At 58.8% G+C, this 14,420-nt stretch overlaps 1 protein-coding gene across 3 annotated transcripts in view; it reads left to right on the forward strand.

The window, feature by feature from the left end:
• LOC119965336 (solute carrier family 22 member 5-like) overlaps nt 1-9,985 on the forward strand; it is a 116,017-nt gene extending 106,032 nt beyond the window's left edge. For all 3 annotated transcript variants that reach the window (XM_038795959.1, XM_038795960.1, XM_038795961.1), the window contains 2 exons: nt 7,173-7,308; nt 8,292-9,985. In XM_038795959.1, the coding sequence (XP_038651887.1) occupies nt 7,173-7,308; nt 8,292-8,391 (236 nt within the window). In that variant the 3' untranslated portion in view covers nt 8,392-9,985. The remainder of the gene's footprint in view (nt 1-7,172; nt 7,309-8,291) is intronic.
• The last annotated feature ends 4,435 nt before the right edge of the window (nt 9,986-14,420 follow it).

Raw genomic sequence — 14,420 nt, forward strand, 5'->3', positions numbered from 1 at the left:
AGGAGGGGGCAGTGTGGGGGGAGGAGGGGGTAGTGTGGGGAGGAGGGGGCAGTGTGGGCGGAGGAGGGGACAGTGTGGGGGAGGAGGGGGCAGTGTGGGGGAGTGGAGGGGGCAGTGTAGGGGGGAGGGGGCAGTGTGGGGGAGGAGGGGGCATGTGGGGGAGGAGGGGGCAGTGTGGGCGGAGGAGGGGACAGTGTGGGGAGGAGGGGGCAGTGTAGGGGGGAGGGGGCAGTGGGGGGAGGAGGGGGCATGTGGGGGAGGAGGGGGCAGTGTGGGCGGAGGAGGGGACAGTGTGGGGGAGGAGGGGGCAGTGTGGGGGAGGAGGGGGGCAGTGTGGGGGAGTGGAGGGGGCAGTGTGGGGGAGGAGGGGGCATGTGGGGGAGGAGGGGGCAGTGTGGGGGAGTGGAGGGGGCAGTGTGGGGGAGGAGGGGGCATGTGGGGGAGGAGGGGGCAGTGTGGGGGAGGAGGGGGCAGTGTGGGGGAGTGGAGGGGGCAGTGTGGGGGAGGAGGGGGCAATGTGGGGGGGAGGAGGGGGCAGTGTGGGGGGGAGGGGGCAGTGTGGGGGAGTGGAGGGGGCAGTGTGGGGGAGGAGGGGGCATGTGGGGGGGAGGAGGGGGCATGTGGGGGGGAGGAGGGGGCAGTGTGGGGGGGGAGGAGGGGGCAGTGTGGGGGGGTGGAGGGGGCAGTGTGGGGGAATGGAGGGGGCAGTGTGGGGGGGAGGGGGCAGTGTGGGTTGAGGAGGGGGCAGTGTGGGTTGAGGAGGGGACAGTGTGGGGGGTTTGATGGGGGCAGTGTGGGGGGGATGGGGACAGTGTGGGGGGTTTGATGGGGACAGTGTGGGGGAGGAGAGGGCAGTGTGGGTTGAGGAGGGGACAGTGTGGGGGGGTGGAGGGGGCAGTGTGGGCGGAGCAGGGGGCAGTGTGGGGGGAGGAGGGGGCAGTGTGGAGGGGAGGAGGGGGCAGTGTGGGGGGTGGAGGGGCCAGTGTGGGGGTCGACGGGGCAGTGTGGGGGGAGGGGGCAGCGTGGGGGGGGAGGCGGGGGCAGTGTGGGGGGGGGTGAAGGGGGCAGTGTGGGGGGAGGGGGGCAGCGTGGGGGAGAAGGGGGCAGTGTGGGGGAGGAGCGGGCAGTGTGGGGGAGGAGGGGGCAGTGTGGGGCGGAGGAAGGGGCATTGTGGGGGAGGAGGGGGCAGTGTGGTGGGAGGAGGGGGCAGTGTGGGAGAAGGAGGGGGGCAGTGTGGGGGGGTGGAGGGGGCAGTGTGGGGGAGGAGGGGGCAGTGTGGGGAGAAGGAGGGGGCAGTGGAGTGGGGTGGAGGGGCAGTGTGCGGGAGGGGAGGGCAGTGTGGAGGGGGGTGAAGGGGGCAGTGTGGGGGGGGAGGGGGCAGTGTGGGTGAGGAGGGGACAGAGTGGGGGTGGAGGGGGCAGTATGGGGGAGGAAGGGGCAGTGTGGAGAAGGAAGGGGCAGTGTGGGGTGAGAAGGGGGTAGTGTGGGGTGTGAAGGGGGCAGTGTGGGGGAGGAGGGGGCAGTGTGGGGGGAGGAGAGGGCAGTGTGGGCGGGGCAAGGGGCAGTGTGGGGGAGGAGGGGGCAGAGGAGGGGCCAGTGTGGGGGGAGGAGGGGGCAGTGTGGGGGGGAGGAGGGGGCAGTGTGGGGAGGAGGGGGCAGTGTGGGGGGGGAGGAGGGGCAGTGTGGGTTGAGGAGGGGGCAGTGTGGGGGGAGGGAGGGGGCAGTGTGGGGGGAGGAGGGGGCAGTGTGGGGGGAGGAAGGGGCAGTGTGGGGGGAGGAGCGAGCAGTGTGGGGGAGGCGGGGGCAGTGTGTGGGGGGGGAAGGGGGCAGTGTGGGGGAGGAAGGGGCAGTATGGGGAGGAGGGGGCAGTGTGGGGGAGGAAGGGGCAGTGTGGGGGCGGAAGGGGCAGTGTGGTGGAGGAGGGGCAGTGTGGTGTGAGGAGGGGGCAGTGTGGGTGATGAAGGGGGCAGTGTGGGGGGGAGGGGGCAGTGTGGGGGAGGAGGGGGCAGTGTGGGGGGTGCAGGGGGCAGTGTGTGGGGGAGGCAGGGGCAGTGTGGGGGGAGGAGGGGGCAGTGTGCGGGGGGGTGAAGGGGGCAGTGTGGGGGAGGAGGGGGCAGTGTGGGGGGAGGAGGGGGCAGTGGGAGGTGGAGGGGGCAGTGTGGGGGAAGGAGGGTGCAGTGTGGGGGAGGAGGGGGGCAGTGTGGGGGGAGGAGGGGGTAGTGTGGAGGGGAGGGGGCAGTGTGTAGGGGAGGAGGGGGCAGTGTGGGGGAGTGGAGGGGGCAGTGTGAGGGGAGGAGGGGGCAGTGTGGGGGGAGGAGGGGGCAGTGTGGGCGGAGGAGGGGGCAGCGTGGGGGGAGGGGGCAGTGTGTAGGGGAGGAGGGGGCAGTGTGGGGAGTGGAGGGGGCAGTGTGGGGGAGGAGGGGGCAGTGTGGGGGGAGGGGGCAGTGTGGGGAGGAGGGGGGCAGTGTGGGGGAGTGGAGGGGCAGTGTGGGGGGGAGGGAGCAGTGTGGATGGTGCAGGGGGCAGTGTGTGGGGGAGGTGGGGGCAGTGGGGGGGAGGAGGGGGCAGTGTGGGGGGAGGAGGGGAGCAGTGTGGGGGGGGGCAGTGTGGGGGGAGGAGGGGGCAGTGTGGGGGGAGGAGGGGGCAGTGTTCAGGGGGGAGGGGGCAGTGTGGGGGGTGCAGGGGGTAGCGTGGGGGGAGGAGGGGGCATTGTGGGGGGAGGAGGGGGCAGTGTGGGGGAAGGAGGGGGCACCGTGGGGGAGGAGGTGGCAGTGTGGGGGGGGGGGGGGGTGGAGGGGGCAGTGTGGGGAGGGGGCAGTGTGGGGAGAAGGAGGGGGCAGTGGAGTGGGGTGGAGGGGGCAGTGTGGGGGAGGAGAGGGCAGTGTGGGTTGAGGAGGGGACAGTGTGGGGGGTGGAGGGGGCAGTGTGGGGGAGGAGGGGGCAGTGGAGTGGGGTGGAGGGGCAGTGTGGGGGAGGAGGGGGCAGTGTGGGTTGAGGATGGGGACAGTGTGGGGGGTGGAGGGGGCAGTGTGGGGGAGGAGGGGGCAGTGTGGGGGGTGGAGGGGGCAGTGTGGGGGAGGAGGGGGCAGTGTGGGGGAGGAGGGGCAATGTGGGCAGAGGAGGGGGCAGTGTGGGGGTGGAGGGGGCAGTGTGGGGGTGGAGGGGGCAGTGTGGGGGGGGTGAAGGGGCAGTGTGGGGGAGGAAGGGGCAGTGTGGAGAAGGAGGGGGCAGTGTGGGGTGAGGAGGGGGCAGTGTGGGGGGTGAAGGGGGCAGTGTGGGGAGGAGGGGCAGTGTGGGGAGGAGGGGGCAGTGTGGGGTGAGGAGGGGGCAGTGTGTGGGGGAGGCAGGGGCAGTGTGGGGGGAGGTGAAGGCCGTGTGGGAGGGGCAAGGGGCAGTGTGGGGGAGGAGGGGCAATGTGGGCGGAGGAGGGGGCAGTGTGGGGGAGGAGGGGCAATGTGGGCGGAGGAGGGGCAATGTGGGCGGAAGGAGCGGAGGGGGCAGTGTGGGCGGTGAGGAGGGGGGGCAGTGTGGGCCGGGAGGAGGGGGGCCGTGTGGGGTGGAGGGGGCAAGGTGGGGGGACGGGGGGACAGTGTGGGGGTGGAGGGGCAGTGGTGGTGGAGGATGGGGCGAGTTGTGGGGGGGAGGGGCAGAGTGTGGGAGGAAGGGTGGCAGTGTGGGGGAGGGAGGGTGGGGTGTGTGGGGGAGGAGGGGGCAGTGTGGGGGAGGGGGCAGTGTGGAGGAGTGGAGGGGGCAGTGTGGGGGAGGAGGGGGCAGTGTGGGGGAGGAGGGGGCAGTGTGGGGGAGGAGGGGGCAGTGTGGGGGGGTGGAGGGGGCAGTGTGGGGAATGGAGGGGGCAGTGTGGGGGGGAGGGGGCAGTGTGGGTTGAGGAGGGGACAGTGTGGTGGGTGCAGGGGGCAGTGTGGGGGGGAGGAGAGTGCAGTGTGGGGGGGAGGGTGGAGTGTGTGGGGGAGGAGGGGGCAGTGTGGGCGGGAGGAGGGGGCAGTGTGGGGGGAGGAGGGGGACAGTGTGGGGGGTGCAGGGGGGCAGTGTGTGGGGGAGGCGGGGGCAGTGTGGGTTGAGGAGGGGGACAGTGTGGGGGGTGCAGGGGGCAGTGTGTGGGGGAGACGGGGGCAGTGTGGAGGGGGGTGAAGGGGGCAGTGTGGGGGAGGAGGGGGCAGTGTGGGGGGTGCAGGGGGCAGTGTGTGGGGGAGGCGGGGGCAGTGTGGAGGGGGGTGAAGGGGGCAGTGTGGGGGAGGAGGGGGCAGTGTGCGGGGGGGTGAAGGGGGCAGTGTGGGGGAGGAGGGGGCAGTGTGGGGGAGGAGGGGGCAGTGTGGGGGGGTGAAGGGGGCAGTGTGGGGGAGGAAGGGGCAGTGTGGGGGAGGAGGGGGCAGTGTGGGGGGGGTGAAGGGGGCAGTGTGGGGGAGGAGGGTGGCAGTGTGGGGGAGGAGGGGGCAGTGTGGGGGGGTGAAGGGGGCAGTGTGGGGGAGGAAGGGGCAGTGTGGGGGAGGAGGGGGCAGTGTGGTGTGAGGAGGGGGCAGTGTGGGGGGGAAGGGGGCAGTGTGTGGGAGGAGGGGGCAGTGTGGGTGGTGAAGGGGGCAGTGTGGGGGGAGGAGGGGGCAGTGTGGGGGAGGAGGAGGCAGTGTGGGGGAGGAGGGGGCAGTGTAGGGGGGAGGGGCAGTGTGGGGGAGGAAGGGGCAGTGTGGGGGGGGGTGAAGGGGGCAGTGTGGGGGAGGAGGGGGCAGTGTCGGGGAGGAGGGGGCAGTGTGGGGGGGTGAAGGGGGCAGTGTGGGGGAGGAAGGGGCAGTGTGGGGGAGGAGGGGGCAGTGTGGTGTGAGGAGGGGGCAGTGTGGGGGGGAGGGGGCAGTGTGTGGGAGGAGGGGGCAGTGTGGGTGGTGAAGGGGGCAGTGTGGGGGGAGGAGGGGGCAGTGTGGGGGAGGAGGAGGCAGTGTGGGGGAGGAGGGGGCAGTGTAGGGGGGAGGGGGCAGTGTGGGGGAGGAAGGGGCAGTGTGGGGGAGGAGGGGGCAGTGTGGGCGGAGGAGGGGGCAGTGTGGGGGGGATGGGGCTGTGTGGGGGAGGAGGGGGCAGTGTGGGGGAGGAAGGGGCAGTGTGGGGGAGGAGGGGGCAGTGTGCGAGGAGGAGGGGGCAGTGTGTAGGGGAGGAGGGGGCAGTGTGGGGGGAGTGGAGGGGGCAGTGTGGGGGAGGAGGGGGCAGTGTGGGGGGATGTGGCAGTGTGGGGGAGGAGGGGGCAGTGTGGGGGAGTGGAGGGGGCAGTGTGGGGGGAGGGGGCAGTGTGGGGGGTGCAGGGGGCAGTGTGTGGGGGAGGCGGGGGCAGTGGGGGGGAGGAGGGGGCAGTGTGGGGGAGGAGGGAGCAGTGTGGGGGAGGAGGGGGCAGTGTGGGGGAGGAGGGGGCAGTGTGGGGAGGAGGGGGCAGTGTGGGGAGGTGGAGGGGTCAGTGCGGGGGGGAGGGGGCAGTGTGGGGGGTGCAGGGGGCTGTGTGTGGGGGAGGAGGGGGCAATGGGGGGAGGAGGGGGCAGTGTGGGGGAAGGGGGCATTGTGGGGGGAGTAGGGCGCAGTGTGGGGGTGTGGAGAGGGCAGTGTGGGGGAGGAGGGGGCAGTGTGTGGGTGGAGGAAGGGGCAGTGTGGGGGGGAGGAGGGGGCAGTGTGGGGGAGGAGGGTGCAGTGTGGGGGGGGGGGGGGAGGGGGCAGTGTGGAGGGGAGGAGGGGGCAGTGTAGGGGGTGGAGGGGGCAGTGTGGGGGTCGACGGGGCTGTGTGGGGGAGGGGGCAGTGTGGGGGAGGAGTGGGCAGTGTGGGGGAGGAGCGGGCAGTGTGGGGAGGAGGGGGCAGTGTGGGGCGGAGGAGGGGGCAGTGTGGGGGTGGAGGGGGCAGCGTGGGGGGAGGAGGGGGCATTGTGGGGGGAGGAGGGGGCAGTGTGGGGTGGAGGAAGGGGCAGTGTGGGGGGGAGGAGGGGGCAGTCTGGGGGGGTGGACGGGGCAGCGTGGGGGGAGGAGGGAGCATTGTAGGGGGAGGAGGGGGCAGTGAGGGGGAAGAGGGGGCAGTGTGGGGGGTGGAGGGGGCAGTGTGGTGGTGGGTGTAGTGACACACGTGCCACGGGGAACTGCAGCTCAGTGGGGTATCACTTGCTCGCCTGATGACCTCGGTGACAGACCTTATCAACACGAGGCAATTTCTGATGCATTCTCCTGCGGTAGGGGTGCGGGGACGGTGTATATGGTGAAGACACAGAAAACACACAGTGCTCAATGGTCAGGCGCTTGCAGCACACGGCGTGCACAGCTGCTGGAAATGTGGGGGGGGGAGGACATTAGGCCATGGTGGGCAGTATGGGTGCTGGCAGGTGGTGCAAGGTGTGGGTTTGGTTGCCCTTTGGGAATGGTGGGTGGGAGGGTTTGTGGGGGGAGGGGTGTTGCAGGTGTGTGAGTGGGACAGGGGTTAGTGCCAGGGGCAGATTGCTGCCTTCTCATCCTGGCTGTTCTGAGGGGATTGTGCAGTTTATTCCCACCCTGCTGCCCGGTCCAGGCAGTGTTGACCAAGATGCTCATGGAGGCGGAAGGCACGGTAACAGTGGTTAGCACAGTTGCTTCACAGCTCCAGGGTCCCAGATTTGATTCCCGGCTTGGGTCACTGTGCGAAGTTTGCACGTTCTCCCCGTGTCTGTGTGGATTTCCTCTGGGTGCTCCGTTTTCCTCCTGCTGTCCAAAAATGTGCAGGTTAGGTGGATTGGCAATGCTAAATTGCTCTGACTGTCCAAAAATAGTTTTGGTAGGGTTACCAGGTTGTGGGGATAGGATGGTGGGCTTAGGTAGAGTGCTCTTTCCAAGGGTCGGTGCAGACTCGATGGGCCAAATGGTCTCCTTCCACATTGTAAATTCTATCTTTCTATGACCTCTCCCATCTGCGTCCAGGCCCAATGCATGGTAGCGAGTGGCAACTGCCTCCTGACCCCATGTACAGGGACGAGCTCCGGGAAGCTCGCTGCAGGTCCTGCTCGTTACCACACAGAAACGTTTTCATTGAAAATAATAAGACTGTATCTGCATTGAAGATAAGAGTGGTTATTGAACACATGGCCTGTGCGACCTGCATTGTTTACGGATTTATGTAAATGTGCTGATCTTTCCTAACAGACAACTTACGCTCTGTATTTCCACAGGTGTTTATTCTGAGTTTCTGCCTTATATTCTGATGGGAAGTCTGACCGTGTTTTCAGCATTTCTAGTCCTGTTTCTGCCTGAAACACTCAATGTTCCTCTCCCTGAAACCATTGACCAGATGCAGAAAATAAAGAGGTACGGCTGTACAGTCTTCATCGACTGGATATTTTCAGATGAGGAAAATGGGAATGGAGGTGGGGCTGTGGGAGGAAGGGGTGCTGGTAAAGTTGGGATTGGTGTCAACATGGGACAAATTCTTTTCCATTTCCACCAGCAGGAAGCTTTCGCAATGTCGGGCTGGTAATAGGCTTAGCTGCACATGGCAGAAAGCTGGACAGCCAATAGGAGTGACTTAGGTCCCAATCAGGATCGCCTCACACCGAAAAAGCACCTTCCCTCCTCCGCACTCAGTGACCACCTGTTCATTGGAGGAAGCCTCGAATGTCAGACAGGAAATTCATCGGAGTCAAAAGCTTCAAACTGGATGGGAGGCGATTTCGTGTGATGGACTGGGCTGTATTGACGACTCTCTGTAGTATTCGCACTTACATCTCTGATTGTTCAAGGTGTGGGCTGAAACTCCTGTCCTGGAGATTTCACTGATTGTCTAGTTATTGTTACCATGCTGTGTGAAAACTGACTGCTGCGTTTTCTACATTAAGGAAAAAACAGCAGCTGGGGTTCATTGACTGGAGAGCAGAGCATTGAGGTCAAGAAAGACACTGTCAGGAACTCCAGCAATATTTATTTTAAAACATGTTAAAATCCTTGCAAAGAAAATAATGTGTCATAATGTCTCAATTCTAACGTGTTTCCCTGCACTGGCACATTTATAGCTGAATATTGACAGTTTTTGCTTGTGTACCCTGTCCACTGAGGTGACATTGATTTTTTCGATCACCCGAGCTTGATTGCAAGGTGGCAATCTCAGGTATAAAGCTTACCTTAACCTGACATTCCAGCCTGTGTTATTCGTAGCAGTCTGTGGAACATTATCACATCACCTCAAATAATATCAAACTGCTGTGAACTAAGTGACTGTATCTACTGAGCGGAACATGACAGGAAAAATGCAGCTCATGCACATTATTTATTATGTTTTTTAAATCTGATTGCAGGTTCAAACGTGGACGCACTGACAGAAATCAGTACCGTTTTTCTAAACGCGGAGCAGTCGAAGAAACCAATATGGTGGCCAGTAAAGGGGAGGAAATTTAACCCAGTCCTGACCACAGATCAGTAGCAATGCAGAAACGGATGAGAGATCGATTATCTCAAGTTGCTGCACCACTTCATGTTTCTTACATTTTCTCACTTTAATTTGGAACCACCAGTATATTTGTGTGCAACACAAAACCTTGTGTCACAAATGGACAAAAAGAGTGTTGTGGAGTTAATTTTGGAGAACTGGAATAAGCAATAATTAAAATATTAGTCTGGCTGAAATGATGAGGAAGAGGGAATATTGGACAGATCTTCCAGTCTCCGGATAATTGGAGACCAGAGGCTGGATTCGCTGTCTGTTGATGGTAATGGGATTCTCCATCCGGCTGCAGTGATTGGGAGATTGGCTGAGTCCAAAATTCTCCATCCTCGCGATCAGCGGTAGTGGAGCGGTCTCGCAATGGAGAATCCCGGCCCAGATGTACCCCTCAGATATGCTAGAGGCTAGAGGAATCCTTGGAAGTCCCAAAGCAATGACTCCATGGGAATTGGCCATGAAATGTGAATTTCAAATGGGCAATTCTGCTGCTTCCTGGGACCCACTGAGAAAATCTCCAACTCTGAGTTAGAGTGAGAGACTTCGAACAATTTGACTTACTGAACTGGTTAATTATCCAGGAAACGTTTGATTAAAATCTAGTCTAATACCTGGGGAACTATACAACTGACCCTCCAATCGCTCACACTGACCACCATGACTACCCCCTTGACTTCCAACTCCACACCGCTCCGTCACTCCCACCAACCCCCTCCCTAACCTCCACAAGCACCAGACGCCCCCATTCCATCCAAAGCTGACTATCCCCACTGATCCAACCTGAAAGAAACTCACGCAGATACTGGGAGAATGTGCAAACTCCACACAGCCACCTGATGCAAGCATTGAACCTGCGTCCTGGGCGCTGTGAGGCAGCAGTGCTAACTATGCCGCCAAAAAAGGGTGCGTGGTTTCTGAGCCGATTCACTGTGTTGCTCCCTTCGAGATTTCCTGCATTGATTGAGTTCTCCGTGATCTTACATTAGAAAGTTGCCCAGAAAATCAGAGGAAGACTTTTTGGTTTTATCAGATTCGGGAATAAGGATTCCAATCCTGAACGGAACATTTGGCTGTTGTACTTGTGGATGATGGCATGCAGCTGACAATTTGGGGTTTGGAAGAAATAATCTAATTTTTCTATAAATTTGGGTCAAAGTTTAGAGATTATTTTACAAATGGTGCAGATTATAAACTAGGACTAATGGTATATTTTTTTAATATAAATCATACTTGTGAACACGAATTGGACTGATGTCTGCAGCAATAGTTTAATTGTGAATTGTGAAAGCTGTCATTCATGATGTTCAGGTCACTTATGCAACACTTTATTTATTGAATTGTTTTCCTGAAATGACTATTTTGCTGGTCGATCACAGGATTACAATTATTCTCCTTGTGAGGAAACCTGATTATCCAATCTATAATTGGAATGATAAGTCGGAGAAAAAGGCTGTCATGGAGGATTATATTTTCCCTGATTTAGGTGGAAGTGATTTGTGCAATTAGTTTAAACCCTTTTCATTTATGAGATATCTAACTTCTGTCATTAAAGTGGTTTCTCAAACATGCAACTGTCATTGGCGATAATTATCTGGAAACAATTCCATTCACCAACAGTCACACATCTTTTCTGCCCATGTTACTGACCATCACACATTTCTCTTCGCCAAAATGTTGAAATAAAAGAAAAAGCCTCAAAAAACAAACATTCCAAACTAAGTTTATAAATCAAACTATCCAAATTTCATACAAAAAATTAAAAATCCATTCCAGAATACCACTGCAGGAGTTCCTCACGGTATTGCCCAAGACCCAACATTCTTCATCAATGTCCTATTCCCCATCATAAGGTCAGAAGTTTGCTGATGATTGTAGTGTTTAGTACCACTCACAACTACTCAGAAGAAACACAAGCCCATATGCAGCAAGATGTGGACAACATTCAGGATTCGGGTGACAATGACAATAATAATATTTATTTAGTGTCACAAGTAGGCTTCCATTTACACTGCAGTGACGTTACTATGAAAATCCCCTTAGTCCATGCCATAGAAGTGCCAGGCATGACCACCTTGAATAAGAGAGAATACAATCAATCCTCTTGACATTGAACAGCACTGCTATCGCTGAATCTTCCAGCATCATCATCCTGGCAGCTAGCATTTTCCAGAAATTTAACTAGGGCAGCCATTTAAATACTGTGGATACAAGAGCAGGGCCGGGATTCTCCCCTACCTGGCGGGGCGGGGGATCCCGGCGTGATGGAGTGGCGTGAACCATTCCAGCGTCGGGTCACCCCAAAGGTGCGGGAGTCTCTGTACCTTTAGGGGCCAAGCCCTCACCTTGAGGGGCTAGGCCTGCGCCGGAGTGGTTGGCGCTCCGATGGCTGGCATGGATGGCCTTTGGCGCCATGCCAGCCAGGGCCAAAAGGACTTCACCAGCCGATGTAAGTCCGCGCCTGCGCCGGAGCGTCAGCGGCTGCTGAAGTCATCCCTGCGCATGCGCAGGGGAGGGAGTCACTTCTGCCTCCGCCATGGTGAAGACCATGGCAAAGGAGGAAAGAAAAGAGTGCCCCCATGGCACAGGCCCACCCGCCGATCGGTGGGCCCCGATCGCGAGCCAGGCCACCGTGGGGGCACCCCTCGGGGTCAGATTGCCCCGCGCCTCCCCCAGGACCCCGGGGCCCGCCCGCGCCGCCTGCTCCCTCCGGTAAGGTATGTGGTTTGATCCACGCTGGCGGGAGAGGGTTGACAGCACCGGGACTTCGGCCCATCGCTGGCTGGAGAATCGCCGCTGGGGGCCCGCCGACCGGCGCGGCGTGATTCCCGCTCCCGCCGAATCTCTGGTGGCGGAGAATTCGGGACACGGCGGGGACGGGATTGACGCCGGCCCCCGGCGATTCTCCGACCCAGCAGGGGGGTCGGAGAATCCCGCCCCAGGTCAGAGACAGGAAATCCTGAATTAGTAACTCACCTCATGACTCCCCCATGTCTGTCCAACTTATACACAGGACAAGTCAGGACTATGTGGAATATTCTCCATTTTCATGGATGTGTTTGGTTCCAAAAGCACTGCGGAAGCTTGACACAATCCAGGACAAAGCAGACTGCTTGATCAGCACGTCATCCGCCACCTTAAGCATTCATGCCCTCCACCACCAAGGCACAGTGGCTGATGTTTCTACCATATGCAAGAAATACTGCAGCAACTTATGAAGGGTCCTTCAACAGTATCTTCCAAATCCATGAGCCCTACTTACCTAGAAGGACAATGGCAACAGACACAAGGGACTACCTGCACCTACAAGTTTGCCTCCAAAACCACACACCATTCTGACTTAAAACAAAATTGCTTTGTCTGAACTGTTGCTAGGCAAAAATCCAGTAACTTCCTAACAGCACTATCGTACTCTACCCTACACCAGATGGACTGTCATGGTTCATGAAGGTGACTCACCACTTCCTTCTCAAGAGTAATTTGGGATGAGCAAAAATGCTGGCCTTGCCAGCAATATTTACATCCCTGAATGAAGAATATATAGAAATGTGTGAAGATAGATTGCAGTCCTGCTGTCACACCCTACACCCCTTTGCACACCAATATCAGCAACAATGATGACGGCTTTCTGAGCTTTCACATTAACAAGCAGAGCTTGATCGAAGACCGAGCTTCCATTGTAGCAGTCAGATGTTAGATACATTTGGCTTGTCCAGCAATGGAGCTGCGATATTAGTCATCAAATTCTGCTTCCTGGTTGGGCTTTGTTAATGGAAGAACCATCACCTTCTCGGGGAAAAGGATTGGCTCAAAACTCTGCACCAAGCCCTGTGCATTGTTGATTTCGGACTCCTTAATTCTGCTTAACAAAGATCACAACTTTCTGACAGGACTACCAATCCCCCGAGCATTTGTCATTCACCGAGCCTGCTTCCGATAGCGAGTTCCAAATCTCCCCCAAAAATGGCGAGAATATCGTTTACCCTAATTTGCATGCATTTCAATCTCATTAACGAGATAGCAGTCGAATGAAGCGGCATTCCGGGAGTTACGAACTCCCCAGTGAGAAGTCACATGGCATCCTTCAGTACTCCTTCTTTAAAACTTGAAGCAGTCGCAATGACCCTTGAGGAGAAGTGAAGAGGTAAGTAACCATTTCCATTCTTCTGGCATGCAGTTCCAAGGCACCGGAGTTGCTACCCCGGTGCAGGGGGCGGGGGCCTCAGGGTGTTGGGGTTGTTCGGGTGGGTTGAAGTGTTCCAGGTTGATGATCGCCCCTGGGTCGGGGGGGGGGGGGGGGGTTGGTGAGGGGCTTGCATTTGTGAGGCCTTCAAGCCATCTTTAAATACCGTGGAAATCCATAACATGGGCAACCATAGCTGCAGCCTATCTGCCCTACCAAACTCTTTGAGGACAGAGTCATGCTGAAGCTTCTCTTATAAGGGCCAATTTCACTCTCTTTGACTGTGACCAGCCTCTCGCTTCATAGCTGAAGGCTATTTCAAATGAGGAATTAGCCTTGTTAGTTGAGAGAGCACTTCATGCTCCTCAGGTCTCAAGTGCCTCCTGAAAGGCACAGGTGCCATGTCTCAGAGGATGATAAGTGCATTGCATGCCCAACAAACATTAATGGACAAACAGTGTGTCTGTACTCCAGCAGCATCAGCACCATAGAGGCAGCTGCCATCAATCAAACAGTAAAGTGGAGGGCTTTACAACAGAGGATCCTCACCTGATCAAAGGGTAAGTGCCTGGATGAGTGGAAGGCAGCTCAACATGGCCTCCCTGGTGTTCCCAGCAGAGGTCTGAGCTCTAGAGGCTGCAGATCTGGCTGGGAGCAAGCGCAAAGAGCAATGTTTGCCAGCACAACTGTCTAGTTGGATGGCATCCAGAGAGAAGGCAGGACAGTCAAGGTAAGAGTAAGGGAGGTTTGGGGAATTTGAGAGTCCGGGATGGAAGCCCTAATAGATCAGTCCCTTTCATTCTCTAATTCCTTCCAGATAACACCGTGAGTGCTGGTGCGGATTCCGCGGAGGCTGCCCCTGCATTGCTTGTGGCAGCCACAACAGACAGATGCTACAGAAAGCAGTAGTGGCAATGCAGGCCAGAGGTGGCACCCCTTGTGCAGGGGGCCACTGCAAACCCTGAAGATCTGGCCGCCCATCAGACTGATGATGCAGCCAAAGGGGAGGTCAGTGACAGCCTTCGGTGTACAGGCGTCGTTGGTCATTCCATGAGCTGACGCACAACATATGCCACAGAAGGCTTTGCCTCAGCAGAGAGACAGTGTGGCATTTGTGCCACGTCCACGTCAAAGAACAAAGAACAATACAGCACAGGAACAGGCCCTTCGGCCCTCCAAGCCTGTACCAGTCATTATGCCACCCTTGGCCAAAACCCCCAACACTTCCTAGTGCCTAATCCCGCTATACCCATCCTATCCATGCATTTGTCAAGATGCCTTTTGAATGCGGTTAATGTATCTGCTTCTACAACCTCCCCTGGCAACGCGTTCCAGGCACTCACCACCCTCTGCGTAAAAAATCTGCCTCGCACATTTCCTCTAAACTTTGTCCCACGGACCATAAACCTATGCTCCCTGGTGACTGACCTCCCCACCCTGGGAAAGAGTGCCTGCCCATCCACTCTATCCATGCCCCTCATAATCATGTAGAACTGTATCAGGTCATCCCTCAACCTCCGTTTTCTAATTAAAACAGTCCGGTCTATTCAGCCTCTCCGCATAGCTAACACCCTCCAGACCAGGCAACATCTTGGTAAACTTCATCTGTACCCTCACCAAAGCCTCCACATGCTTCTGGTAGTGTGGCAACCAGAATTGTGCGCGATATTCCAAGTGCGGCCTTACCAAGGTTCAATACAACTGTAGCATGACTTGCCAGTTTTTATACTCGATGTCCCGTCTAATGAAAGCAAACATGCTTTCTTGACTACCTTGTCCACATGTGTTGCCACTTTCAAAAATCTG

This window comes from Scyliorhinus canicula, chromosome 4 (genome assembly GCF_902713615.1).
Source record: "Scyliorhinus canicula chromosome 4, sScyCan1.1, whole genome shotgun sequence".
NCBI lineage: Eukaryota > Metazoa > Chordata > Chondrichthyes > Carcharhiniformes > Scyliorhinidae > Scyliorhinus > Scyliorhinus canicula.